Source organism: Plutella xylostella, chromosome 6 (genome assembly GCF_932276165.1).
Source record: "Plutella xylostella chromosome 6, ilPluXylo3.1, whole genome shotgun sequence".
In the NCBI taxonomy this organism is placed as follows: Eukaryota; Metazoa; Arthropoda; class Insecta; order Lepidoptera; family Plutellidae; genus Plutella; species Plutella xylostella.
In genome coordinates, this window is record NC_063986.1 from 3,617,282 (window position 1) to 3,644,574 (window position 27,293).

Here is a 27,293-nt window from a genome sequence, read left to right on the forward strand (position 1 = left end):
TTAACATAATCCTTACTAATATTATAAATGCGAAAGTAACTGTGTCTGTCTGTCTGTCTGTCTGTCTGTCTGTCTGTCTGTCTGTTACTCTTTCACGCAAAAACTACTGAACGGATTTGAATGAAATTTGGTATACATACGGTTTAGACCCTGGGAAAGAACATAGGCTACTTTTTATCCCGGAATTCCCACGGGAAAACTTTTTAAGGCGAAGCGAAGCGCGCGGGAACAGCTAGTATATTATAAAAACAAAATATTTGATTTACACATCATTTAAGAAGTAAAGTATATATGTAAAGACAATGGACACAAATAAATGAAATTTAACATAAAGTTTGAGTAATAACGAATTAATGTTACAAGTCGTCTGACTAAATTGATAATAGGTAGATCCCATGGAAGTAATAAATAGTTACGGACGTAGTCTTACTATTTCCATGCATGGTAGACAAAGAGACTTCTCTATGTTTTCTATTGGCTAACCCCAGATCGACGCTTACTGAAGAAGTCGAGGTGAAGTAGCGGTGGATACGCGGGCGAGGTGTAGGCGCGACGAGAACTTGACAGTGTAAATGAGATATAATATCTAAATTACTAAATTCCCAGCGCCACAAAGACGATACGACGCTACACATACGTCACTAGCTGAAGTAGTGTTTGACACCGTCATCATCATCATCAGCCAATAATCATCCACTGTTAGGGCTCTCTCAAGCAGTACCACAAGACTCGGTCCAGCGGGCAGGAGGGCGTCCCACGCTGCGTTGGCCTATTCGGGGTCTCGACTCGAGAACTCGTCTACCCCAACGGTAATCGGTTCTTCGGCAGATCTGATAAATATAGGCACATATCGGTCGGAAATTTAAACCCTATCTCTGGCTGCTGCCGTGAGAAACCAACCTAAGGAAAAAAAAAACAAATTAAATCGATTGATTAAGTTGTTATGCTTGATTGGTACAACACTACATGACGCGCTATAGTGTCGCCCTCAAGCGAATAAAACAGAGAAACATTTACGCAACTGTCATTTTTACATTAGATTTCGTTCATTTCATGATTTCATTCATTCATTCAATATTGACAATTCATGCGTGCGGAGTCGTATGATTTCTGTGTTTGTAATTTATAACAAAAAATACCGGAAAATAGTAAGTAAACTACACTATTTTGTGCACTATCCTTTCTATTAATGTACTAACAATCATTTTATTTTCAGATGCCACCGAGAACTGAAGTGCATTAGAAAATGGAGCAACAATTTTCATTGTCTTGGAATAATTTTCATGGTAATCTAAGCAAAGGATTTGCCGGATTGTTGGGGAATGGCGAGTTTGTGGACGTGACTATAGCTGTAGAAGGACATTTGCTGCAGGCACACAAAGTGATATTGTCAATATGTTCGCCCTACTTCAAGAAAATGTTTCAATTGAACCCATGTCAACATCCAATTGGTATGTATGGCATAACGTCTTACTGGATACTGGAAACTAGTTATATAAGCAGCACTATGCTAAATATTAGCCTTACTGGGTTAGACTATACCCTCTTATACAAGTTCTATGAGTCACACTCTTGACCTAAGACATCTCTTGATTTACTCTGTATTGATTTTGGTAGATATGTATGTTATACACATGACACAAGGTGCATAAAAATCTACTTTTACTTCTTACCTATGGGTGGTTCTGATGTGAAGATGCATTCTCATAATTGTATTATTTATAGTAGTAGTAGTAAGTCCACAATGGGTCAGAAAATTTGGTATTGCTACACACCAGAACATCAGCAATTTGTAGGTACTTGTACTCCTACTATTATAGCAGTGAATATCTGTCATAGTATTACTCTACTTCTACAGATGAGAGAATCACATGTGGAGACACCTTCAAAGAGAGTGTATAAACGCATGGCACAATGATAGTATTGTCACTATTTCCTTGCGCGTATGGAGACCACTACTAATATTTCTGTCTGTCATTTGTTTCAACATGATGCATAATTATTTTCAGTGGTTCTACGGGATGTGAGTCACAAAGCTATGAAGGATTTATTGCAATTTATGTACCATGGAGAGGTCAGCGTCAAAAGAGAAGATCTCACTAGCTTTATAGGAACAGCAGAAGTGCTACAGATTAAAGGATTAACAAACAAACAGGTAATTGTCCTTTCTTGAAGCTGAAGCAATATTGACGTTTTTTGTTTTCATCTCCACAAATGGAATATGATAAGGCTTCAGTTTATTTTATAGGCTGAAACCTTAATCAACAAAAAAATCCGTTTATAACTGCTCATATCCCACCAACCCATTAATATATCAAACACAATAGATTTTTTAAATTTTAGTGATTTTTCTATGACATTGTAGCATTCTCACAGAGTATTGTTACTCTCCTTGAGAGAGGCCTACATCCAGTTGTAGGTATCTACAGATAGATAAAGATTCATAATAAAAATACCACATATTATTTTCAGACTGATGAAGAAAATGGTGAACAAGACCGAGATTTACAAAAGCATGGCACTGAAACACAGAATAGCACATCAGACATAGACACCAGTGCCCCAGAACCAATGAATGTACCATCTGCTGAAGAAACATCACCAAACAATGAGCTGGACTTATTAAAACAAAGGCAATTTATAGAAAGACTACAAAGATTTAGCAGCCTCAAGAGAAAATCCGAAGAGTTTCTTCAAAAAAACTATTTTACCCCAGACTTATTTAACTATGATAAAAAACAAAAGAAAGACAAGCCAGCCAATGACAAACAAAACAGTAATATGGTTCAAAATAACTATACATCTCAGTATAGACAAATGTATGAGGATAATGTATTAGACGCTTCCACAAAGTACACACATCAGAAACCAGAAGCAGTACCAAATAAGACTAGTAAAGAAGATATTATGGACTCTAGTAATGCAGAACAAACAACTCCTATTGACTGCACCACAGAAGTCAAAACTGAATGTGAAGACAGTGACATAGTGGTCACCGACCCAGCTATATGTACCACTCCTACAAGCTTTGATGGCTCCAGAGAAATACAAAAGGACCACTTAGATTATCCAACACCACAAGACAGTAAGTTTCTTTTACTATTCCACTTTAGTTACAAAGCTTCAATATCAGTAATGCCTAGAACAGTAGTCTAATCTCACAAGTAGTAAATATTTTTCACATAACGCTTTTTATAAACTAGTATAGATTGTTGAAAATGCAATCATTTATGTTACACATTTCCACCTTTTCTTTGCAATGCCTTCATCTTGTGAAAACACGATGGCATTTTCAACATTACTGCATTTTACTGGATATTGTTTTTTTAATAAAATGCCGAGATTTGTAATGAAAAAAATGCCCATCGTGATTTCAGATTGTAGCAGTCTGAGTTCATTGTTCATGGACCTTAAAAACTTAGTGAACGGTAAAGCGTCCCACGAGCACGACATAGCAAGAGGGAACGTTTACGAAGACTATTCTAGAAGTATGATGGACCACCGGCTTGTGACAATACCTCAGAAGGAGGATGGGAAGAAAAAGTATCCGCAGAGGTCCTGTAGGCTTTGCTGGAAGATTGGAAAGAGGCGGGACACTCGGTTCATGTGTGCGGCCTGTGAGCTTCCCTTCTGCAAGTCACCCTGCTTCGAAATACACTTCAACAACATGGTCAAAGCATCACAACTGCACGGTTACTACTACGCTACGTAAGACTATAAGTACTCTGCCTAAGGCGCAATGAAGAACAATCTATCTATATATTTTTTTAAATAATAATTAGGATAAGATAAAGCTTGTTGTATAGATATAGAGGGTTGTCTATCGCTGAATCATGGATTCAATTAATTTTAGAAGATGGGACCAAAATATTTTGAAATTTAAAAGCTATAGATAGCTTGCTGCATAGTTAAGGAAATTAATTTAATCGAAATTATTCCATCACTTAAGTGAGATAAATTTTATGTAAGGTGCCTTAGGCAACTTGAAAAAAAATCGGCAGTCATTAGCTTACAAAACGGTAAAACAGATTTGTTCGGTAAAGTATTTATAGAAGAGATTATATTGTATTGTATGAAGCACAATTTAGCAATAACCTGTGATAACAGCATAATCTGCTCCTGTGCCAGTGCCAACTAAGCTTTTAAACGTATCCTTTGCATTAATTATACCTTAATCATAGCATAATATGAGATTGTAATTTTATTGAGACTGTATTTCTTTAAAGAAGGCAATAAAATAACTATTAATTTTCGCTGCGCGAATATTCAATTTCCAATACTTACTTTATCCAGCCATTATGCCAGCATGTGCGCTGTATGTAGATGACTTAGATATACTCGTAAAAATATATCAAAGAGCCATGCAGAAGTAACAGTGTCTTCTTGGTTAACTGAATTAAGTAGAGCAAGAGTGCTTAAAGATTAAAACTGAAAGCTTCCTGTTTCTTTGTGCATATTGCATCTGAACAATTTGTGCCATGTTATACAATTTCCGCCATAACTTCATTAGATGAAGATTTTATTGCTCATCTTCTAGTCTGTTTTGTATTAAAATAAGGACTCAATTGTAATTGTAACATCTAATGAAACTTTTTGTAATAATTTTAGGAATTAGTTTGTATGATCTCTTTTCTTACTAGCATCAGTCCTGCATCTTTGCTTGTAGACCAAGCTCTCAAAATTTTTAGATCTCAATAAGAATACTGTTAAATGCTCAGGATTATTTTCTATGTATGTATGCTATTTTATGTCAATCAACCAATTTTTACAATAGGTTTAATTTTATTGATTAAAATAATTATTTTCATTTGTTTTACAACATTCCTACAATCTCTTATTGGGCATTTTTTTTACTGTAATAGGTATTTTTATATTTTGCGTGACTTTTACAAGATAAGCGAGTGATTTTTATTGAGTGTATTTTATATGATTTTAATGACTTCAATAAAGTTTTAAAAAACATAACATTCTCTCATATTCCCTATCATGAACCTCATGAACTAAGTTTTGCTTATTATTATGTAGTAATAATCATTTACATTTAAAATCTTTTGCTTCTAAAAAACAAACCTTTACCACTTTCATTCATTCTTTTCCAGATGCGCTCTCCTTAGTAGTGAACGGGACCGAATCTCAGCTGCCGGTCCGCTACAAGTACATATTCAGTCGGAAGGGCCACAAGCAACTTGTTCATATGAACTTTGTTTACACTAAACACTCCACGTCTCACGGTAAGACCGCGTGGCGATGCGTTCAATACTTCTCCCTAAACCGATGTCCTGCCACAGTGGAGACTATAGACGCCATGATATATGCCACAAACCACCAGCATAATCACGAAGACTGCTATGAGAAGTTAACTAAAAACCATATTTATTATGAGATGAGCGAGTCGAAGTAGCATGCTAGAGTGGAATTCGGATAGTATTTGTAAAGGAGAAATAATACCTCGTGTTACTTTAAATGTGTAAGGTGGCGAAGAGAAATCATGTAAGTATGTAGGCCAAAATCGCGGCCATGTTGCATGAATGAACGAATGATAAGAGACCAATAGGGGCTGAGCGGCATAGCGCGCACCAATGGCGTCGCGCGGTTTTGAGACACAGTCCATCCGCATTCCCAAGAGGAGGTAAAAAGTGTCCTGTCATTGGTCATACGTGATTTCTAACGCTCTGCCATGCCTTTTCTACCACCCCGCTCCAGTCGAGGACACCTACATTTCATTGAGCCCAGTGGAAGTGGAATTAACGGAGAGTATCATAGGCTTGATACCTACGTTGAAGCGGGATGTGGGCTTAGATCGGTTTCACCTACCCCTACTACGAAAATAAGTATTACTAGATTATGTAACGCGTTTTAAAAGGTGGATATTTTACTAAATATTCAAGCGATTCGGGGATTTTATTTTTTAATAGCTACATAAACACAAAAAAAACTAAATCGTGATCTCATTTCAGAGACCGACAGTAAAAAAATATACAAATCGCAGATCATGTCTGCTAGACTATTACTAGCCTAGCCTAGGTACTAAAATTATAACGAATCATGAAGTCAAGTTCATTAAAATTAAGCCTTAAATATTTAAATTTAAGTAAATTGTAATGCAAAAGTTCCTAAACGGTTGGATGTTGCGGCAAAATTATAGTTCCGTCTGCGTGTTTGAATGTGTAAATAAGCTTGGTTTATCTTACTAGTCAAGAGTATAGGTTATTTAGTTCAGTAATTTAATTATAAAAACTAATAATTATCTAATAAATGAATGGGATCTGTCTGTACCTCGTACGAAGTAATAAAGAAGCTATTTTATAACTAACATTGTACTTTCATTTTCAACTGGAAAACGAACCTTGGTCTCTGAAAGTCTGAAAGGCTTTGACGCTTCGATTGATTTGATTTAGCAGAAGGATCAATATATAATTAAAATTAAATAGATGCTCATAATAAATGTTATAATTTGATACTCTTTGAGCTACTTTCTTCCAGCATAGCCACAGCCCTTTTCCGAGGCCGGTGTTTCTTCTTGAACCCAACACCTGAAACATTAAACAAGCTGAGTTGTAAGGTACCTATACAAATTCTGAATAATAATAACGCGATATAACGATCCCGGATTCGATTTCTGGATGGGCTAAATTGCTTATAAATTGTTATTTCCGTTTCCTAGTTTAGTTAGAACATAAAATATTACAAGTGCATCTGCATCGTCAAATTAATAATCCATGCTGTCGGATGGGCATGTAAAACCTAAATTCATATAATAACTGTTATCGTAAATGTACTTACGAATATCAACTTCAGGTTTGTCTTTCAGTCCAAACGACTTCGCCAAGGCCACTAGATCCAACGTCATTATGTTGAATACTGTCTTCAACCGGCGAACCTCAAAGGCCTTTATGAAGCCCTCATAAGCTTCTAATGCTAGTTTGTGGAACTCAGCATCCTTTTCCACCGCTTCTTGTAACTGAAATGTAAGTAGGTAAGGTTACAATCAGAAGAATTATTAACATAAAGGCAAGTATAACGTTCTACAGAGTAGGACAGGCAGTTAAAGCTGAGTATATGAAAACTGAGGCATTTGTAGTATAAGTGGAAGTTATTGACGAATGAGCCCGTCCGATATTTTTATATTGTTTCTTTACCAGTATCCGTTAGGTACGCCATTTTTTTATTAGCACACTTGGTTGTTTATGGTGCAATAACCGCTAGATAAATCACCTTAAAATTAAGGGCTGATTTTTCAATAGTCAGATAAGTGTTATCTGAGGAATAAGATTGTTGATGTCACATCTGAATGTGTGTATTAGATAATGACAGCAACAATTTTATTCTTCAGATAACACTTATCTGACCATTGAAAAATCAGCCCTAAATTGAATGATTTCCTTACCATAGGCTGAAGGTTATCGAAATCATCCCACATTTTATATAGCTCCAAGAAAACTTTGGCCTCTTTTAGGTGTTCAAGGAATTCTTTTTCTTCTGGCCTTAGTAATAAGACTGCGTTTCCAACAGCACCTAGCCCACGCGCAGTTCTGCCCACCCTGTGTATGTATTCCTGTAGAAAAAAATATCGATTAGGTACTGATTAAAGGTAATAATCGTCCACCTATCGGTATCGTACGCAACGGACCATGACATGGATTTTCATAAATGTATGGAGAAACGGCGTCGGCAATGCCGATGAAGTAGACGCACTTGTGTGAATTTCTAGACAAGGAATACGGTGAATAAATGCGATGCGTCTGTTGTGTACGATGCCGAAAGGTACTTTTAATCTGCATGCGAAGAGTACTCATTAGTAGTATACCTACCGAAAAACTGATAACTATTGATAAGCGTGAGTTGTAGAGCGGAATAGTTAAACTAAGTGTGAGAGGGGAAATCCCTCAAAACAACGCGAAGCTCGCGCGAATAAACTACCAAACATTACACAGGTCAACATACGCTGGTATCGCCCGGCGGATCAAACTGCACGATCCAGTCCACGGCCGGTATGTCGAGCCCGCGCGCCGCCACGTCCGTACAGAACAGAGCTCCCTTCTGTGCCTCGTAGAACTGCGTCATCGTGTGCGTACGGTGCACTTGGTTCATCTTACCCTGGAATGTTTTAAGAGAGTTAATTTAGACAACAAAGTAAGGAAAGGAGTAAGTACCTACTTATTTATTTGGTAACCAGCGGCCGCTACACTGGTCAGTCATCGACGTCGATAAATACGTTTAATGCGCGTTCCATCAAACACTGCGGCGTATTTATGGCGAATCGCGATATAGTGACCTACTAGTGATATAGTGATCTACGTCGATAACAAACCCGTGTAGTGGCAGCTGATATCATTACCCAAAAAATAGGAAGACAAACAACTGTACTGTTTTTAATTTAACATTGTAAAGAAAACTACCTTAGGTGACAAACGTTGGGTAAACTATTTATTTTGAAAATTCGTTAAAAGGATGCAAAAAGGTTCCAAGTCACCTCTGACTACCCTTTGGAGGGTTACAGTCGTTAGCATAATAATTTGCAAATATACCATATGTGACATACCTTACAATTTTAGCTAACTTACATGTATACAAAGTACAGGCGCATTGCAGTGTTTGCCGAAGAACTCATGATGAAACTCCACAGATTTGCAGCTCGAGAAGAATACCATGACTTTCTGCTTTCTCGTCTTTTTCAACACCTTGAAGAGCCACCAGAGACGGTCTTCTGTTTTGCATATGACGTAGCTAAGGCATACAACAAAAAGAGTTACATTAAAATAGCTGTGAAATTTTTAACATTTGTCGTTAGTTTGCATTTAGCATAGACAGGAGGTATAAGTCTCGCGAATAAAGAAACAATATGAAGATGGTGGCCAATATCATGCTGCCTATTTATATTTATAGGTCTTTTAGTACCAACTTCTTCCAACTCCCTTAACAGCTTATGAATGCATTATAAAAGGAAGTTGGAATAACTTGGCCTGATGTAAAGCTGGCTGCAGTTGACAGACAGGGGTCAAAAACTTTTGTGTCAGCCCTTGGCCCACTTCAGGGGTCTGGGATACCAAGAACCAAATTCTGAATTCTTACCCTTGCTTCAGACCCTCGACAGTGGCCTCAGTATTGTCTTGGTTGGTATTGATGAAGTCCACAGATTCCTTCATAGCAGTCATAGTCAATGCCTGGGTTTTCTCTGATTGGGTGGCACTAAACAACATTGTTTGTCTGTTTTCTGAAAATAATAGAAAAAAAAAATACCTACAGCTTTAACAAATCAGCAGCTATACAGTCATAGTCAGCTTAATAAGGCTACAAACTTACAATCCAATAAAGTTATGTTACACCAGTGTGATTACAAGTGTTGATCACTTCTCTCACAGTACTATAGCTACAAAGCTTTTGTATTTTTCGTATGAAACCCTATTTCTAGGACTAAGAGATATTCAACATGGTAACACTCACTTGGTAGCCTGTTAATAATTTGATTAACATCCTCTTCAAATCCATATTGGAGTATTTTATCAGCCTCATCCAGTACCAAACAGCTGACTTGTTTATACTTAAAGTATTTGGTCTGCATGTGGTCAAACAGTCGCCCTGGAGTAGCCACTACTATGTGTGCACCTGAAAGTAAGAGATAAACTATTATTTATAATGGATTTATCATGTCATTGATTTTTAGAATACCTAAAATTGTGTTTAAAAAATAATCGTCAAGTTTTAAGTTAGTGGAGAAAAATATAATAAATAAACCAAGTGAGGTTACCTCTTGATAAGATATTTGCCTGTTTCTGCCGGCTATCTCCTCCTATGACTAAAGCGGAGGTGATGTTCTCATGATATGCTGCCAAATCCTGAAGCACTGCAAATGTTTGCATAGCTAGCTCTCTGGTCGGTGATATTATGATACAGAGAGTACCTGAAATATACATTTATATTAGTAAAGATGCCTACTATAAAATATTTTGTACCTATTAGTGTTTATCCTAAGTTTCATCAAAGTTTGTGTAAAAAATAAGACAAATGTTACCTTGTACCTCATTGTGTAGGTGTTTACATACAGCTTCTACTATTGGGATCAAGAAGGCTAAGGTTTTCCCAGATCCAGTCTTGGCTGTGGCCACTACATCTGCACCGTCTAAAGCCTTCGGTATAACCTCCGCCTGCACTTCAGTCATGTGTTCAAATCCCCATTCTCTCAAAGCTTTTAAAGTATTTTTGGAAACTACATCTTTTAGGCTGGAAAACTTTGGGTTTTCATTATTTGTCTCCATAATTTTACGATTTTCCTATTTTAGAGGTTAGATTGAAAATGAAAACATGTCAAACAAACTCAAAAACACTATCGAACTTATCTGTGAACACAATAAATTTTACTCTGTGCTTTATTCATAGCACAGAGCATCCGCAACATAATCTGTGAAATAATGACATGCTAGTGTTGTACACATTTGTATCATTTTAATAATCGATAAGTCATATACTGTATTTTACTCATCGTGTCAAAATTTGCTTACCAGCAATCTTTAATGCATATGAATTAATATATCAAAATTTTCATCATAGCAAGCTGTGCTATCTAACTAGACTTTATTTTATCTTTGGCTGATACGATTGATGGGTATCGACACCACATTTGTCGATAGCCATGATAATCGATTTAACTTTAAAACTTAAACACATCACTAGTTGGTGCTCTTCCAAAATCAGCCCATGCTTGTTGTGATGTGTGATCTTTAATTATTTATATTTAATTAGTGAAAAATGCCTACACCGGATAAAATACTTATGAGAAAAATAAAACAGCGTGAGAAGAAAAAACAAAAACTCATAGCCAAGAAAACAAACAGCGCTGCCGTGGAAAACGTTTCTGGTAACATAACCTTAAAATTGTTTCACATGTTATTTCTTGATATTGTAACTGCAATAACTCTTCTTATATCCTACTCGAGAAACACATCCATCTTAACCCAACTAACAATTTGATGTTGACATAAATATCTATACTTATAATTATCATCATTAACAACACAGTGCACAGTCCTTAAAGTTTATTTAAAAAACTGCAATTCTTTATCAGATGCGAATGAAGATCCAGCGCCAACTAAATTAGCTACCAAAAGACCGACTGAAGAAAATGGCACCATACAAAATCCTACTCCTAAAAGTAAGTTATCACAATTTCACATAATACCAACCAGAGAGTAACATCTTTTGCTTGAGGATTTAACTTCCTAGTAATTCCTAAAAATCTTGTAATTGTATTGAAATTTATCTGAATACTTTGTTGTGATCGCCTACTTAGATAGAAATAATGCTAAGCATGGTATTTCACAGAAAAACAAAAGAAGAAGAAACAAAAGGTTGAAGTGAAAGAGGAACCAGAAATCAAAGATGAACCAGCCGGTAGCAGCGATGAGGAAGGGGACAGCCACGGTGAAGAGAAGGCTAATGATGTCAGCCAAGAAGACAGTAGTCAATGTAAGTATATTTGGATTGAAAAGGTGTTGCTCCTAAGTCCTGCAACATTGAATTTGTGTTAAGTACAAAGAAAATTAAACAAAATAAATACGAATTGAAAGGAGTAAATAGCAGCAGCATATTTCAAATTCAATATCATTTCAGTATATTCATATCTTAATTTAACTCTTAATTGCAAAAATATGTGATATATAAATGTTATAGATGTATAGTCATAAAAAGGCATCAGAGCCCTGCTTTAAAAAAACTTATAACAAGCTGAATACAAAATATATTTGTGATAGTAATAATTTTTATCTGTATTTGAAAACATAAGTACTTCATAGTATCATTTAATGGCATACTAAATCAGCTCTGCAATATTATTAACCATTCTGTCTCACTTACAGTACCAGGCTCAAGTCTCGCTCTGGGAATCCTCTCTGATCAGAAGTTCTCAGCTCTAGAAGGCAAAGTCTGTGAGGCCACACTCATGGGTGTCAAAGACATGGGTTTCACCACCATGACAGAGATCCAAGCTAAAGCCATCCCTCCACTGTTGGAAGGACGAGACATAGTTGGTGCAGCCAGAACTGGTTCCGGAAAGACTCTGGCCTTCTTGATACCAGCTATTGAGCTGATATACAAGCTTAAATTTATGCCACGTAATGGTAAGTTATTTTATGTGTTTTGTAGAGTATACTAAAGCTATGAAAGCTTAGAACAAAAAAAATATATTTTTATTAATTCCTGCTAAATACAAAAGCAGTTTGACAACTTGATAAACTTTAAATGATGACAAAAAGGCGAATATGAAAACGGTCTCCATGTTCCCATAATGGTGTTGCTTGAGGATTTGCTACAAACTGGAGTATCCGGTGAAAACTGTTGATGCTCGTTTGTTTCCAATTCTAAATCAGCATCACAGGAACATGTAAAGAAGACCTTTCGTGAACAGAGAATGGATATCTGAAACATTTTTAAAAATAGAACACTACATTTATTTTTTTGAAACAATGCTGAAGATCTTTTCTTTTGTTTTCCAACAGGCACAGGCGTTATAATTCTGTCTCCTACCAGAGAATTGTCTATGCAAACGTTTGGAGTGTTGAAAGAGTTGATGACGCACCATCATCACACTTACGGGCTAGTGATGGGAGGCGCCAACAGAAGTACTGAAGCACAAAAGTTGTCTAAAGGTAATTATTGACCATTTTTATAACTCTACAAGATGGTGTTATTTATGAGTTATCCGAGAATCAGGTTAATTTACTGCTTCTTAAGCTTAAAACTTATTCGGTCCTACCAGCTGTTCAAGGTACTACAGCATAGTAAGATTTTTATAGTTAAATTAATAAACTGTCTGCTTTTCTGCATACAAAATGAATCTTCAGGCATAAACTATCGTAAAAGTAGTAGGTAGTGCAAATTGCGTTCAACTTTTATAATAGAAAACCTTATTTCCTTTCAGGCATCAACATCCTAGTAGCTACGCCAGGACGACTGTTGGATCATCTTCAGAACACACCTGATTTCCTGTACAAGAACCTGCAGTGCCTTGTCATTGATGAGGCCGACAGAATACTGGAGATCGGATTCGAAGAGGAAGTCAAGCAGATTATTAAATTATTGCCCAGTAAGTATTTGTGTGTAGCTTTTGTGGCCTAAGAGAAACCATTTGACAAGTACCTAGCCTGTGGTGGCTGGATGAGCAAGGTTGATAACAGCGTTTTAGGCACTCCTAGAGAGAAGCCAATGTTCAGCAGTGAAAAATTCTTTCTGACATCTGTACCCGTATTACGAAAAACCGCAGCATATTCTATTCGATGGTCTATTCGAAAGTGCTGTCAACCTGTCAACAACAAAATGGCGGTGTATAGATTTGCGAAAGTTTGACAGCTATCATTCCATAGGTCATTGTCAGAATAATATTATGTACTCTGTGGTCATTCTTTTCGAAACTCATTCGAAAGGTAAAAAGTGATCGAAAGTGCTGTCAAGTTGACAGTAGTGGCACTCGCATTCGATTCTATTCGTTAGCTCGAATTTTCATGATACGGGTACTGAACATTGTAATACGAAAAAAAAACCTACATTTTATCATATTTAATTATCTGTGTTTACTGTATAATATAACTAAAACACATGAGAACATAGTAACTCGCCTCTCACACTCATCGAATACAGACATTACAATTTCTTTAACCCACCCCCCTCCCTACCCAGAACGCCGTCAAACCATGCTGTTCAGTGCGACCCAGACGAAGAAGACAGAAGCACTCACAGCACTCGCCGTGAAGCAAGAACCCGTGTATGTGGGTGTGGATGATCATAGAGAGCAGGCCACCGTCGACTCTTTGGAACAGGGGTATGTGAAGGGTTACTTGTGTAAGCATCATTCCACGGGTAAACACATCTGACAGAACCCTTATTACATTCAAATAAGGTTAGTTTTTGTTTGTGTCAGATGACTATCCCCGTGGAATGGGTATAACCTTCCCTGGCCCTGGAAGGTTACTCTATATACTGAAGGAAAACGAACGAACGAGGGATGTCGTGCAATCGGCACGTTTATAACAACGAGATAGAGTTGTGGCTCGCGCAGCAGCGCTCCGAAACTTCGTTTTTCGTCATATAGAGTGATCCCCCTGGCCGTGAAGCAAGAGGGCGTGGATGAACATAGGGAGCAGGCCATCATCAACTCTTTAGAACAAGAGTATTTGGAGGCAAACCAAATTTATCTGAGATAGCATAGAGATAAAAATTAAAAGACGCAAGCATTCTTATGTAACAGCCGCCATTTTCATATTGTTTCTTTAACTGGGCGCATAATAAAATAAAGATTTATTTGTTACAAGCCCCATATTACTCCGCCACGCTTGGCTTGTCCTCTATGACACGACTGAGTGCCAAATATGGGGTATATTAGTGCAATTATTTTTATGGAGTTCTGTTTTTGTTATAACCGGATTTCCTACGCGTAATTGCAACAATATTAAAACCTATAATTTTTTTTGTAAACTTTGAGCTAACTACATCATTATTAGAGTATACTAGCCAAATAGCCATTGCCAATGGCCTAATCTTGGCACAGAAACTGTGTGCTTACATATAAAGGTTCCACATTTCCGTATTTCCCATATTGGATCTTTGGGCTTGTTGTATTTGTATCACGGTAGACATTAAAATAACATGTGAATTTCTCTCCTCACAGATACATAGTCTGCCCATCGGAGAAGCGAATGATGGTTCTATTCACATTCCTGAAGAAGAACAGGAAGAAAAAGGTGATGGTGTTCTTTTCAACCTGCATGTCCGTCAAGTACCACCACGAGCTGTTCAACTACATCGACCTGCCCGTCATGTCTATACATGTAAGTATGCATTTGATTTAAATAGAGGTATTTATAAAGGTAAGGCTTTGTATGGGTAAACGGATTTTAACAAACCTTGGTCACGTATCTCTGAAACAAAAATAGCACATTGTTGTTTGTTTGTCCATGGCCTGGAAGAGATTTCAATGATAAAGCTGTCGGTTCGAATGTACAATTTATAATGTGCAGATTGCATGATAGGATTTTTTTTAATAAAGTCTTTCTTACAAAGTAACGTCTTTTACACCCACTATGATTAAATAAATGACCGATGAAAACGTAAACATAATGTATCAAAACTTACACTTCTGTTTACATAAGTAATTTAAGTTTATTTCATAATGAATCGTTTTTATAATGCCATTTCTCAACCATCACCACACTCCACCAGGGCAAACAACAGCAGACCAAACGCACCACAACCTTCTTCCAATTCTGCAACGCGGAGAGCGGCATCCTGCTCTGTACGGACGTGGCGGCGCGCGGCCTGGACATCCCCGCCGTGGACTGGATCGTGCAGTACGACCCGCCCGACGATCCCAAGGTCAGTGTGTACAGGATGGTGCAAAAGTGGTATAGTAGTAGTAAGACCGAAAAGGAGAAACTCAGGGAGTCCTGAGCTACTTTTATTCGAAATTTGAAAATTCGCGAAAAATACTATACAATTTGAGTTTTTCGTCACACTGCAAAAAACAGATTTCACGCAATACATATAGTCATATTCATTCGTTTTTATAACTCGTAGCTCGTAGCAATTTTAACACCGGTATCATTTTATGGCGTTGGTGTTATTATTTTGCTTAGAATGGATTTTCCCAATAAGGAATATGTAAGAAATTGTAAATAATAAGGAAAGTTAATTTAGAATTGGAAATGTATTGGAAATCCCCGTATTATTCCGCCACGCTTGGCTTGTCCCTTCAGTGGAATGACCGAGTGCCAAGCACGGGGTAAACTATCGCTGCTCTCATAATAATAGTCCTGTTTTAAATGGCAAGACTATTGAAAATAATTGCTACACTTGTTTCATAAAATCCTCCTGAAAGCGTGACATCGCGCAAGACCGTAAGACATAATAGACTTTTAATTCAATCTGATTTTTCGGGATTCTACAGGTTCTCAATCACAACCTATTTCCATCCATATAAAGTGTATTACATATTTTAAGCGATCTAAAAGCGGCTAGATAATCTTTTAATGTATATTGGACATACAGCCAAAATGCCAATACTCATTCACTCAATGAGATGTCTAACGTCGTAACCACTTTTATTATCATTACCTAACCCAAACGTCCGTCCACAGGAATACATCCACCGCGTGGGCCGTACGGCGCGCGGGCTCGGCACCAGCGGGCACGCTCTGCTGGTACTGCGGCCCGAGGAGCTGGGCTTCCTGCGGTACCTGAAGCAGGCGAGGGTGTCGCTTAACGAGTTCGAGTTCTCGTGGAACAAGATTAGCGATATACAGATGCAGGTGAGTGGAGAAGCTACTTTTTACATTTATGCCGAGTTGCAGGAAGAAACATTATAAGCTAATGTCGGCATTAAATCTCCTTATACTGCCAAAGCAAGGCAGTAATAGATTTAATTCCGACATCAGCTTAAAGTTCCTTTTTACAAGTAAGGGCCACTTGCACAAACATAATAAATCTAGATTTAGTGTCAATTCTCGATTTAAGAAAGGTCAATCCATACAAATTTATGGCTTAAATCTTATCTCATCTATCTTAAATAATATATTTAACAAAATCTAGATTTAATATGTTTGTGCAAGTCGCCGTTAGTATTTCTATTGAACTAATGTTCAGAATATTTTAGTCCCGTATGGTAGGTAGTTAGGTTACGTTTCGTTGTAGGTATATTTCGTGAACCTTATCGTTGTTTTGGCACAAATTAAACCTGTATGTTCACGTTTCACACTATACCAATTATGTTTTTTTTTGTCCTATTCATGATTACAAAATTTAACCCCTCATCTTCATTTACAGTTGGAAAAGCTGATATCAAGAAACTACTTCCTCAATCAGTCGGCAAAGGAAGCCATGAAGAGTTACGTGCGAGCGTACGACTCGCATCACTTAAAGACCATATTCGATGTCGACACATTAGACTTGGCTAAAGTTGCTAAAGCTTTCGGTTTCACTGTCCCGCCAGCCATGGAATTACGAGTAGCCAATAAGGGACCTCCACAGAAAAGGAAAGGAGGCGGAGGTTATGGCTATTTCAAGTCCCTCAACGCGCCGGCTGGTTTGAAGAAAAAAGAAAACAAAACAAAAGTGTACAGACAAAAAGGTCAAAAAGGCGGGAACCGGAGTTGAGAGGTTATGTTTACGTTTGTATCTTAATTAATGGTAATTATTTTATGTTTATCTCTTACAATACCGTTGGAAAACATAATAAAGATGTAAAAGTTATGACTCATGAAGTGCGATGTTATATGAATAAAACTATTTCATAAGTTTTATCTGTTGATTTTATTTATGTTTATGTAGGCACTTTGACTTATTTGATGGCATTTATCTCTGGGACTTTCCTGGCTGTATCTTATGCCAATGCACACCTTCACCTTCACATGATACTAAAAGAGATTTTGCCAATCACTTCACTTACTTCATAAAAAATATATATGAATACATCTATAGATTGGAATACTACCAAAATATTATTTTAACCTTTGGTAGGCACATTAATTTATTAAAATATAAACATATCTACAAGTATTAATCGCCTTCTTAAAGTTGCCCAGTAAATTATCACTATTTTATGGTTCGGTTACTTTGTAACGACCATAAATACTTTTTTTTTTTTTTGGGCGGTAGGTGTAAAAAAGTACACATATTACTCAGCTTATAATTTTTAATTAAAATAATAAATAGAAGAATAAAAATAATTAAAATAACATAACATGAAAGCTTGACATAAAATACCTGCCAGAAATTGTTATCTCCGTAAAATCAGCACTAATTAACGCCCTAGAGATACCAACACAATAACAATGGAAGAGGTTAAGCAGTCTATGTGCGAGTTGATGGACATGTTCAACACCAGAATGAACACTTTCCACGAGGAGCTGCACAAGACGCCCGCATCCACAACAACATCTGGATTGGCCGCAGAGTTCCAGAGCTTCCGGCAGTTCATCACCACGGCACTGAACAGTCTGCAGCAGCAAGTGGAGATGCTCGCGAAGGGCCTGGACCGCATAGACATGCACGGCCGCAGGAAGATGTTGCTGCTGCATGGTGTCCCGGAGCAGAAGGATGAGGATACCGCAGATGCAGCAGTTCGGATCATCACAACCTACATCAAGGACCCGGAACGCATCTGCACCAACGATATTGCTCGCTGCAATCGGATGGGACGCTTGAGGGACAAGCCAAGGCCTATCCTTCTTAAGTTCAAGGATCATTCCACACGAACGAAGGTCTGGTTCTCAAAGGCGAAGCTGAAGGGCAGCGGATACACATTGTCGGAATTCCTCACGAAGACCCGCCACGACGTCTTCATGGCTGCGCGACAGCGGGTCGGCGTGGCGCGCTGCTGGACGCGGGACGGCTGCGTGGTGGTGCAGGGCGCCGACGGCAAGCAGAGCCGCGTCGTGACGCTGGCCGAGCTCAACCAGGTGTGTCCGGCGACCCAGCTGCACGGCGCCGGCGGAGGTGTGGCAACGAAACCCAGTAGCAGGGCTGATAAGCCAGTAGCCACAACCGCAAGACCTCAGAGGGCATCCAAAAAGTAGTAGATATCTTCATGGGGGTTCGTACTTAGTTCTTTAGGTAAAAGCGCAATACCCTATTTCAGTTTAGTAAAATTATTATTTTAGTATAACTAAATTGTGGGTAACGTGTTTCGTGTTTTGTTAACTGTCACAAGCAGTCAAAGTTAGACGTCAACTGAATGTCAAATTGTTCACAGAGTAGCTTTAATATGTTTATTATTATTATTTTTTTTTATTCATTATTCTGAGGTCTGTTTTGTAGGAACTCTTAGGCTGCGTTCAGTTGTACGCAAATTATATAGTATTAAGTTGTTGTTATTTGTATTGTGGCAGGTAAACTTTGTGTAAGTAGGTACTTAACTTTTGAAATGTTTATTGTTAGTTAGTATTTAAAACATTTGATTTACTTATGCTTTATTTTTAATGTATCTTTTCTATAACAACTGGCAGAAGAAATTTAAATTACATAGCTGTTAGAAATAGTCGTAGTTTTTATAGGTATTTATTATTATTATTTTATAATTATATTTATATATCTATATACATTATACTTTATTATATAGTATGATATTGGGCTCAGATGATAGTGATAATGACGGTAATTTATACGAATCCTTTCATTCTTCCTCCGAAGGTGAGTTAAACAGTGTCGACGAAAATGACAGTGATGATAGTTTCCATAGCATTCCCGCACTTTGCGACACCCTTAACACTACTTTTTCTGGCTTGAACAATTTTAATATTGTCCACATCAATGCCCAAAGTATTCCGGCTCATTACGCTGAATTAATAGCAACATTTCATAATAATAGAAATATTCAGGCAATTTTAGTGTCTGAATCGTGGCTCAAGCCACACCACACTTCAGCATCATATAGTTTACCAGGATTTAATCTAATTCGCAATGACCGTACCGGCTCTCGCGGAGGCGGAGTGGCAATTTACTTACGTTCCCAAATTCCTTTTAGCATGGTAACTTTGTCATCTCAGCCGCCGCCAGCCAATGCTGGTGAACACTTACTGGTCGAAATTAGCTTATCGCACACCAAGGTTTTGCTGGGCGTTTATTACAGCCACTCATCGTCTGTAAATTATTTTCAGACCTTTGAAAATCTCCTAGAAGACTTTGTTGCAAAGTATAAACACACCATTATCATGGGGGATTTCAACACTTGCCTTCTTAAGAACGATACTCGATCTTCTTCCCTAACTTCCATAGTAAAGGCTAACAACATGTCAATTTTACCTTCAGGTGCTACACACCATTCTCCAAATTGTGTCCCTTCCTTGTTAGATTTATCACTAGTCACTTCTCCAGATCATGTTGTGAAACATGGCCAGTGCGGGGCTGATGATTTCTCATACCATGATCTTTTATTTATTTCCTATAAAATACGCCCCCCTAAGGCCAAATCAAGAACCCTTCTGCAACGTAATTTTGGTGCTATGATTGAACACAACCTGCGCAGTGATGCACAGTGTGTCAATTGGGATACTGTTCTAAATGCTAGCACTGTTGACGAGCAGATTTCAGTCTTTAACTCTCTCCTTACTGAGCTGTACGATGTTCATGCACCTATAAGATCTGTTAAGATGAAACATCTACCGGCGCCCTGGCTATCTGAAGATATAAAATGTCTCCTTAACCAGAAAGCAGCAGCCAAATCCCGGTACAAGATTAAAGCCTCCAACCAAAATAAAAGGAAGTATATAGAATTGCGAAATCACTGCAATAGGGTGTGTAGAGATGCACAGCGACGCCATATCCATGAATCCGTTCAGAACGGAGACCCAGCTAAAGTTTGGAATTTCCTGAGGTCACTGGGAGTTGGTAAATCACGTTCTGACTCAATCCCTCAAGACTTAGACTTGGATAGTCTCAATCGACACTTCACATCTGTTTCAGCCATGGATAGTACTACCAAGCTAAGAACCCTTAATCATCTTTCCTCGATACCAACTCCTGACTTTCTTCCTTTCAATTTAAGTCAAGTAACTGATTGTGACGTTAAGAAAAGCATTCTTACAATCACCTCGAATGCAGTCGGTAGTGACAGTATAAGTCGCAAAATGATCCTCCCCATACTTGATATAATCCTACCAGTCATAACCCACATCCTTAACTCCTCAATCTCCTCAAGCACATTTCCAACCGCCTGGAAGGAAGCTCAGATTATACCCTTACCCAAAAAACCAAATCCTACCATATCCGACTACCGTCCTATTTCTATCCTCCCTTTCCTGTCCAAAGTAATGGAACGCCTGGTACATAAGCAGCTCAGTGATTTTCTTGTCCAAAATAACCTCATGAACCAGTATCAATCTGGGTTCCGTCCTGGACACAGTACAGTCACGGCACTCATCAAAATCACTGACGATATTCGCTTGGGCATGGAGAACGGTCAGCTAACTATTCTGTCACTACTTGACTTTAGTAACGCATTCAATGCAGTAGATTTTGATATCCTCCTCGGAGTGTTGCGATCTCTTAACGTATCTCCAACAGTTATTGACTGGTTTCGTAGTTACTTGCACGGACGCCGGCAACGAGTTCGTATTGAGAACTCTGACTCACAGTGGTGCAATACCCTGGCAGGCGTCCCGCAAGGTGGCGTGCTATCTCCTCTTTTATTTGCCATTTTCATAAATAGTATTTCCAATGAATTAACTTCCTCCTACCACCTTTATGCAGATGATCTTCAAATTTACACACATACTTCCCCGTCTGAACTGCATAGAGTTATTTATGATACAAATAATGATCTGGACCGAATCTCGGAATGGAGCAATAACTATGGGTTAAGGGTGAATCCATCGAAAACTCAAGTAATTATACTCGGGAGCCCCCGGCTAGTATCGAAACTTGATTATGAACAACTTCCAGCGGTCCTATTTGATGGTGTTCGGATCCAGTTCAGTCAGAAAGTTAAAAATCTAGGCATCATCATTGATAGTTGTATGACGTGGACGGCTCAGGTTGGAGAGGTTAGTCGGAAGGTGTTTGCTTCGGCAGCGTGTCTTCGCAGACTGCGGAACTTTCTCCCAACAGCCACCAAAATTGCGCTCGCACAATCTCTCCTTCTCCCTATTCTTGATTATGCCGACAGTTGCTATATTGATTTAACCGAGGAGCAACTCAATAAACTTGAGAGACAACAAAACTTCTGCATTCGGTTCATATATGGTTTGCGCAAATATGACCATGTTTCTGAATTTCGTCGCAAACTCAAGTGGCTCCCTATTCGCCTTCGCCGGAATACCCATATTCTCTCTCTGCTTTATTCGATACTGTTTAACCCATCTTCACCTGCATATCTTAAGGAACGTTTTGAGTTTCGTTTCACGACTCACAATAGAAATCTGCGTTCCAATGAAAACCTGCGAATAAATATTCCGTCCCATACAACCAGTTTTTACTCAAACTCTTTTACTGTCCAAGCCATCCATCTTTGGAACCTGCATCTTTCAAACGCATGGTAAAAAACCATTATCTTCAAGAATAAATATATTATTTTATTAATCTATGTTAAATTCTATTTATCTAATATATTTTTTGTTGTATTAAGCGTACTTTGAGCTGATATAGGTATATTGTATATTTATCCATACTATATATGTATATAATATATTATTATATATATTATATATTTATTTATTTATGTATTTATTGTATGTATTTATATGAGTATTTAATTAATGATAGTTAGTAAGTATCAATGTTATTTGGATATGTATTTTTCTTTTTAAAATATTATTTGTAAATACACCTTGTAAATGCCCTTTTCTATGTTTAGTTCTTTTCTTACAACGGTTGTCTGGAAGAGATCGCTTTTAGCGATAAGACCGCCATTTGTGCATCTCTGTTATTTAAGTTAGATTTAAGTTTTTTTTTTATGGTGTGCAAATAAAGATTATTGTATTGTATTGTATTGTAAATACTCGTAATCACAATTTATGTATGCTTGATAAGTTTAATAACTGTTCGCAACTCGTAGTTGTACTTGTACACATACTCGATCCATTTTCTACTCCATATAACGTCATTTTTTCTTCTTTTTTCCAAGAGTTACTGTTCGGTATAGTTCAGGAAAATAAATTATGTTTTCTTGTTAAGCTAAGTTCTATTGGTACATAGTTATCTACTAATTTACTTCTAATGTTGTGTTTGATGGTAATTTTAATCACTGATTTGTAAACGTATTAAATGAGTTTTTTTATGTAGCCTGTGTAGTGTCCCACTAAGGCCTTATAAATTGACCACCGCTCCTGATCCTGTACCTCCTTAGGCCATTGAAGTAAATTAAATGAGATTATGAAAAAATACTTGTAAAAGGATACGAAAATCAACATGAGGTGGGTCTAAGAATCCGAATGCCTTCGCTGCCGAGGCCAGGTCCAGGGTCTTGATGTTGAATATCTTTTTCAGTGGATGGACTTTGTAGCATCTTAGAAACGAGAGGTAAGCTCTTCTTGCCAGTGTTTTTATAACTCCGTTGTTTTGCACCAAATCTTGCAACTGCAATTAAAATTAATATTCTTATCACATTATCACATGTTATACGATAGAGGGGTGGTTGATTTCCGGAAATAAAATCGCTCTACCTCCTACTGCTATTGTGCAATAGTTCCCCGTTATAGACAGCAAAATAGGGTATTGGAATTGGATGTTTTGTTATATATTTCATGCATGCATTGCATGTTTGTTGATTATGGCCATAACCTTATTGTTAAATGAGGCCCTATGGCACATGGCAGCCAGGGGGAGCCACTGGGATTCATCAGTTTGTCTATATGAACAACGTAGGAAAGTACCTACCATTTTCTGAATCTCATCAGATGGCTCTTCAAAGGAGTATTTATCTAATGGCACGTTCTGTTTCTGGAGGAAGCTGACAAAGTCTTCCTCTTCGGGCCTGAGCAACAGCACCGCGCTTCCCGTGTTGTTGAGCCCTCGCGCCGTCCGGCCCACTCGGTGAATGTACTCCTGAAATAAAGAGTAAGTAATAGGTTTTACTGGTTACAGCAGGCGTATACCAACCTACCAAATATTTAGCTCTTATGTTCGATGAATCTACTTTACCTAGATAAAGTAAACTAGTGTATGAGTAGGTACGTACTGAGTTATTGAGTTATCACCATCTCTCAAAGCGTACTTTAGGTTCATCAGCTTACCTAATCAAACTTATAAGTTTCATTTTACGGGACCGGTTGACCGGAATATGTAAGCTTAGCAGCGCCAGCATGGCCCAGTCACGTGTTATTTTATTTTTTTTACGAACGCCTTATAATCTTTAGACACAGAAATCATACCTTAGGGTCAGTAGGCGGGTCGTACTGCACGATCCAGTCCACGGCTGGTATGTCCAGGCCGCGCGCCGCCACGTCCGTGCAGAACAGGGCTCCCTTCGTAGCTTCTACGAAACTCTGGTATGCTTCCTTCCGTCGTGGTTGGCTTTGCTTACCCTGTGGAGCAATCGATTGAGTGAAGGTTAAACTTGATTATTTTTCGAAACTACTCAATAGATATAGGTCACGCAAATAAATAAACATTGTGAAAATGCATTTTAATATCGTTTCTTTATGTGCGAACGTTACACTACCGTATCGTATTAGCGCATTCTACCTATAGTGAGTGAACAACTTATAAATGTCTCCCTATCTACATATTACTGCACATGCTTTCAAGTCGCTCGAAATAGTCGATAATGTAGTTTGTACGCTTGAAAGTTCTGCGCGATATAGTCCATTATGTTATGGTATGGTATCATACTAAAACTTACATGAATACTAATAACAGAGGCTTTGCAATAATTCCTGAAGAACTCATAGTGAAAATCTACAGATTTGCATGAAGAAAAGAACACCATGACTTTTTGCTTTTTACTTTTCTTCAGCATCTTGAATAACCAGGGTATTCTCATATCCATTGGACAAATGTAATACCTGAAAATAATAATTGGAAGATTATTAACTGAAACAGGGGTAACTGTAGACACCATTTCTTCATTGAGGAACCCATTTAATTCATGTTCCAAAATTACATTGACATATTACTATTTGTAATAAAATTATATTTGAATCGGATACATAAGAATATAATAAGTATAATATGTTTTGTGTACATAAAGATGCCATGCCACAGGGACTAGAGTAGATTGTAAGAGATTAGTAATTACCACGATGGGTACAGAAACATGAACTAATACATCATACAATGTGATCATATGTTAACTGGGGAGGGTTACATATTTATGATCCTATTACCTAGAGGAAAATGGATTAACAATTTTATATCTTACCCCTGTTGCAGTCCAGTGACAGTAGATTGTTGCTCATCAGTAACTGACACTATTACAGGATCACTCCTCAGTGCCAGTCTTGCTAGATTCTTAACTTTATGGTCTATTGTTGCACTGAATAACACTGTTTGGCGAGTCTCTGTAAGTAAGGGCAGTTAATATTTTTTTTTTCCTTGATGTTCTACCATGCAATCAGTGGTTGGACCATAAGCAGTTCTTTTGAGCGGTAGAGTGCTTTTAAACTGATTAGTTTTTCTAAAGGAATATGTTATTGTCCTTATAAATATTAAGTAGGTCACAAATCTAAACTAAGAAGATTGTTGTCCAAATGGTGTTAGAACAGAGACCTGTGGAGTAAGCATGGGGAGACCTTTGCGCATGCACAGCAGTAAGTCATGGATAAAACAAAAAAATATATATGAAGAACTCACTTGGCAATAGCTTAATAATTCCTGTAACATGTTGCTCAAAGCCAGCCTCTAGAAGTTTGTCCGCCTCATCAACTACTAGGCATTTCAGGTTTTTACAGTTGAATTCTTTAGTACTCTGCAGGTGGTCTAGCAATCTGCCTGGTGTACTCACTACTATGTTTATACCTGTGTGGAACACAAAAATAAATGCAGTATTTACTTAGGAAATGTTAGCAATACTTCTTATATGAATAAGAATCCCTATCCATCCTATTCTATTTTTGACTATCATACTGAACAGCTTTATTAATTTACCTCCACTCAAAGATTTTATATCTTTTAATTTCTTCTCCCCTCCAACAATAAGAGCATGAGTTAAATCTGTGTCTACGAGGAGTTTCTTCAGCACCGCACAAGTCTGGAGAGCTAGCTCCCTCGTCGGTGACAGTATTATGCATCCTGTGCCTGAAGGACAAATAATTTTTCAGTCATGATATTATTCTGTTTTAGTAATTTAGCCTGAGTTTGATAAAATGTACTTACCATGTTTCTTAGCGAACCCAAGTTTAATCAGTTGATCTACCACTGGAATGAGGAAGGCCAGTGTTTTGCCGCTGCCAGTCTTTGCGGCCCCAATGAAGTCTTTTCCCTGGAGAAGATGTGGTAGGGCCTGGGCTTGAATCACCGTAGGTTTCTGCAAACCCATATAGTTTAGGGCTTGTAGAATTCTTCTGTCTATTTTACCTTCAAGCATGGAGAAGTTTGTTCGCTCTATAAACTGTTCCACGTCCATTTTAATTCAGAATATTTCTGAAAAGTAGAATAAATGAGCAATAACAACAAAATTATAACCTAAAAATTCTCACATGAAAATGACATTTACAATAACAAACGTCAAAATTCGCTACAAAGAACGTGTTGCGTATGATAATGATTGCTCGACACAATCAATCAGTCTTATTATTTTGGTTTCGCACTACTATAATAATATAGGCATTGAATCATTGAGAGATGCTGTGTTGTTGCTGATGGCAATGCAAAATGGTTTGGTGGCACTAGAGGGGGCTGCTCTACACGATTTTCATTTGTCTGGTACGATAGTTAGCTAACATCTAAGACCCTAGGGTCCGTATGTGTTAGGGTTAGGGCACTAGGGTCTAGAACAAATCGGTGCAGGCCGAGAATCAAACCTTCTAATTTTAAATATGAATGTATCTAGTTATCCGTGATTGTATCATCATTATCAGCTTAGGTAGGTACACTTGTCCAAAATTAATAATGCACATGCAGATCTTCACACCCAAATCATTAAATCGTAAGAGCCTTAAAAAAAACACTTGCATTTTGCACCTTGTTCGAAAGAAATAGGAGTCAATATCATGTGTCACATAATCAAAAACCACCGATCTGTCAAAGATTTCTATGCGCATTATCAATTTTGGAGCACTGTACTTCTCTAAAGCCCCATCCATACGCTTGCTGTTTGTCACAAACACGGCAAACAGCAAACAAAGTCACAAACACCAAACACAAACACCGAACACAAACAGCCATCCACATGCTCGGCGAACGCTCATAACATTCCGAACCGGCAAACACGGCGGACGACGAGCTATTACTTTCGGGTTGACATATTTCTATTATATAAATTAAAGCAAGAGAAATAAAAAAGGAAAATAAGAAGAAAGCAAAGACGATGGTGGGATAATAATAATAATTAAAAAAAAAACTGACTTCTTCTTTTTAATTATTATTTTATTTTATGTTTAGTTTATTTGCAATAATTTTTAATCAAAAGTAAGATGCAAATGATACCAAAAAGTCCTACTAATCAATACGAATCATTCAAGCCTAAACACGAGGTAGTTGCTATATACCGTTGAGGAGTTCCCTTGACTGCCTTCCGTTTCCATCATCAGATCAGCTCAAGGTCACCATCATATTTTTTTGTTATAAGAACTATATTTATGTTCTTAATTTCATTAGAATCGGTTAATATGTGTCCAAAATGTAAATTCATACCCTGTTTTTACCCCTTTACCCACCCT

The 27,293-nt window shown here is 37.7% G+C and overlaps 4 protein-coding genes across 6 annotated transcripts; 2 read left to right on the top strand and 2 right to left on the bottom strand.

The window, feature by feature from the left end:
• The first annotated feature begins 1,020 nt into the window (after positions 1–1,020).
• Positions 1,021–6,313, top strand: LOC105389548 (modifier of mdg4). Of its 2 annotated transcripts, none has more exons than XM_038119664.2 (5): positions 1,021–1,148; positions 1,217–1,451; positions 2,010–2,155; positions 2,473–3,085; positions 5,100–6,313. In XM_038119664.2, exons 2-5 carry the CDS (start codon positions 1,247–1,249, stop codon positions 5,399–5,401), a joined length of 1,266 nt encoding a protein of 421 aa, XP_037975592.2. In that variant the 5' UTR covers positions 1,021–1,148; positions 1,217–1,246; the 3' UTR covers positions 5,402–6,313. The 2 variants fall into 2 exon arrangements, with proteins under 2 accessions (XP_037975592.2, XP_011558981.3); XM_011560679.3 differs by lacking the exon at positions 5,100–6,313 and adding an exon at positions 3,378–4,252.
• Positions 6,314–6,432: 119 nt separating this feature from the next.
• On the bottom strand, positions 6,433–10,339 carry LOC105389546 (probable ATP-dependent RNA helicase pitchoune). Of its 2 annotated transcripts, none has more exons than XM_048621555.1 (9): positions 10,013–10,339; positions 9,749–9,901; positions 9,445–9,606; positions 9,073–9,214; positions 8,565–8,727; positions 7,945–8,097; positions 7,388–7,555; positions 6,784–6,961; positions 6,433–6,533 (listed from the first exon to the last, which is right to left on the bottom strand). In XM_048621555.1, exons 1-9 carry the CDS (start codon positions 10,254–10,256, stop codon positions 6,448–6,450), a joined length of 1,449 nt encoding a protein of 482 aa, XP_048477512.1. In that variant the 5' UTR covers positions 10,257–10,339; the 3' UTR covers positions 6,433–6,447. The 2 variants fall into 2 exon arrangements, with proteins under 2 accessions (XP_048477512.1, XP_048477513.1); XM_048621556.1 differs by having other exon boundaries at positions 10,020–10,159.
• Positions 10,340–10,653: 314 nt separating this feature from the next.
• LOC105389544 (probable ATP-dependent RNA helicase pitchoune) lies at positions 10,654–17,278 on the top strand. Its single transcript, XM_048621554.1, has 11 exons — positions 10,654–10,855; positions 11,063–11,149; positions 11,320–11,463; positions 11,853–12,113; positions 12,492–12,641; positions 12,914–13,078; positions 13,669–13,810; positions 14,657–14,816; positions 15,208–15,360; positions 16,122–16,292; positions 16,807–17,278. The coding sequence occupies exons 1-11, from the start codon at positions 10,747–10,749 to the stop codon at positions 17,134–17,136; spliced, it is 1,872 nt and encodes a 623-aa protein (XP_048477511.1). The 5' UTR covers positions 10,654–10,746; the 3' UTR covers positions 17,137–17,278.
• A 5,190-nt stretch (positions 17,279–22,468) lies between these two features.
• On the bottom strand, positions 22,469–26,126 carry LOC105389545 (ATP-dependent RNA helicase DDX18). The gene is made up of 9 exons (XM_048621557.1): positions 25,789–26,126; positions 25,561–25,710; positions 25,267–25,431; positions 24,836–24,974; positions 24,317–24,479; positions 23,847–23,999; positions 23,353–23,520; positions 22,875–23,052; positions 22,469–22,605 (listed from the first exon to the last, which is right to left on the bottom strand). Exons 1-9 carry the CDS (start codon positions 26,036–26,038, stop codon positions 22,577–22,579), a joined length of 1,395 nt encoding a protein of 464 aa, XP_048477514.1. The 5' UTR covers positions 26,039–26,126; the 3' UTR covers positions 22,469–22,576.
• Positions 26,127–27,293: the final 1,167 nt, after the last annotated feature.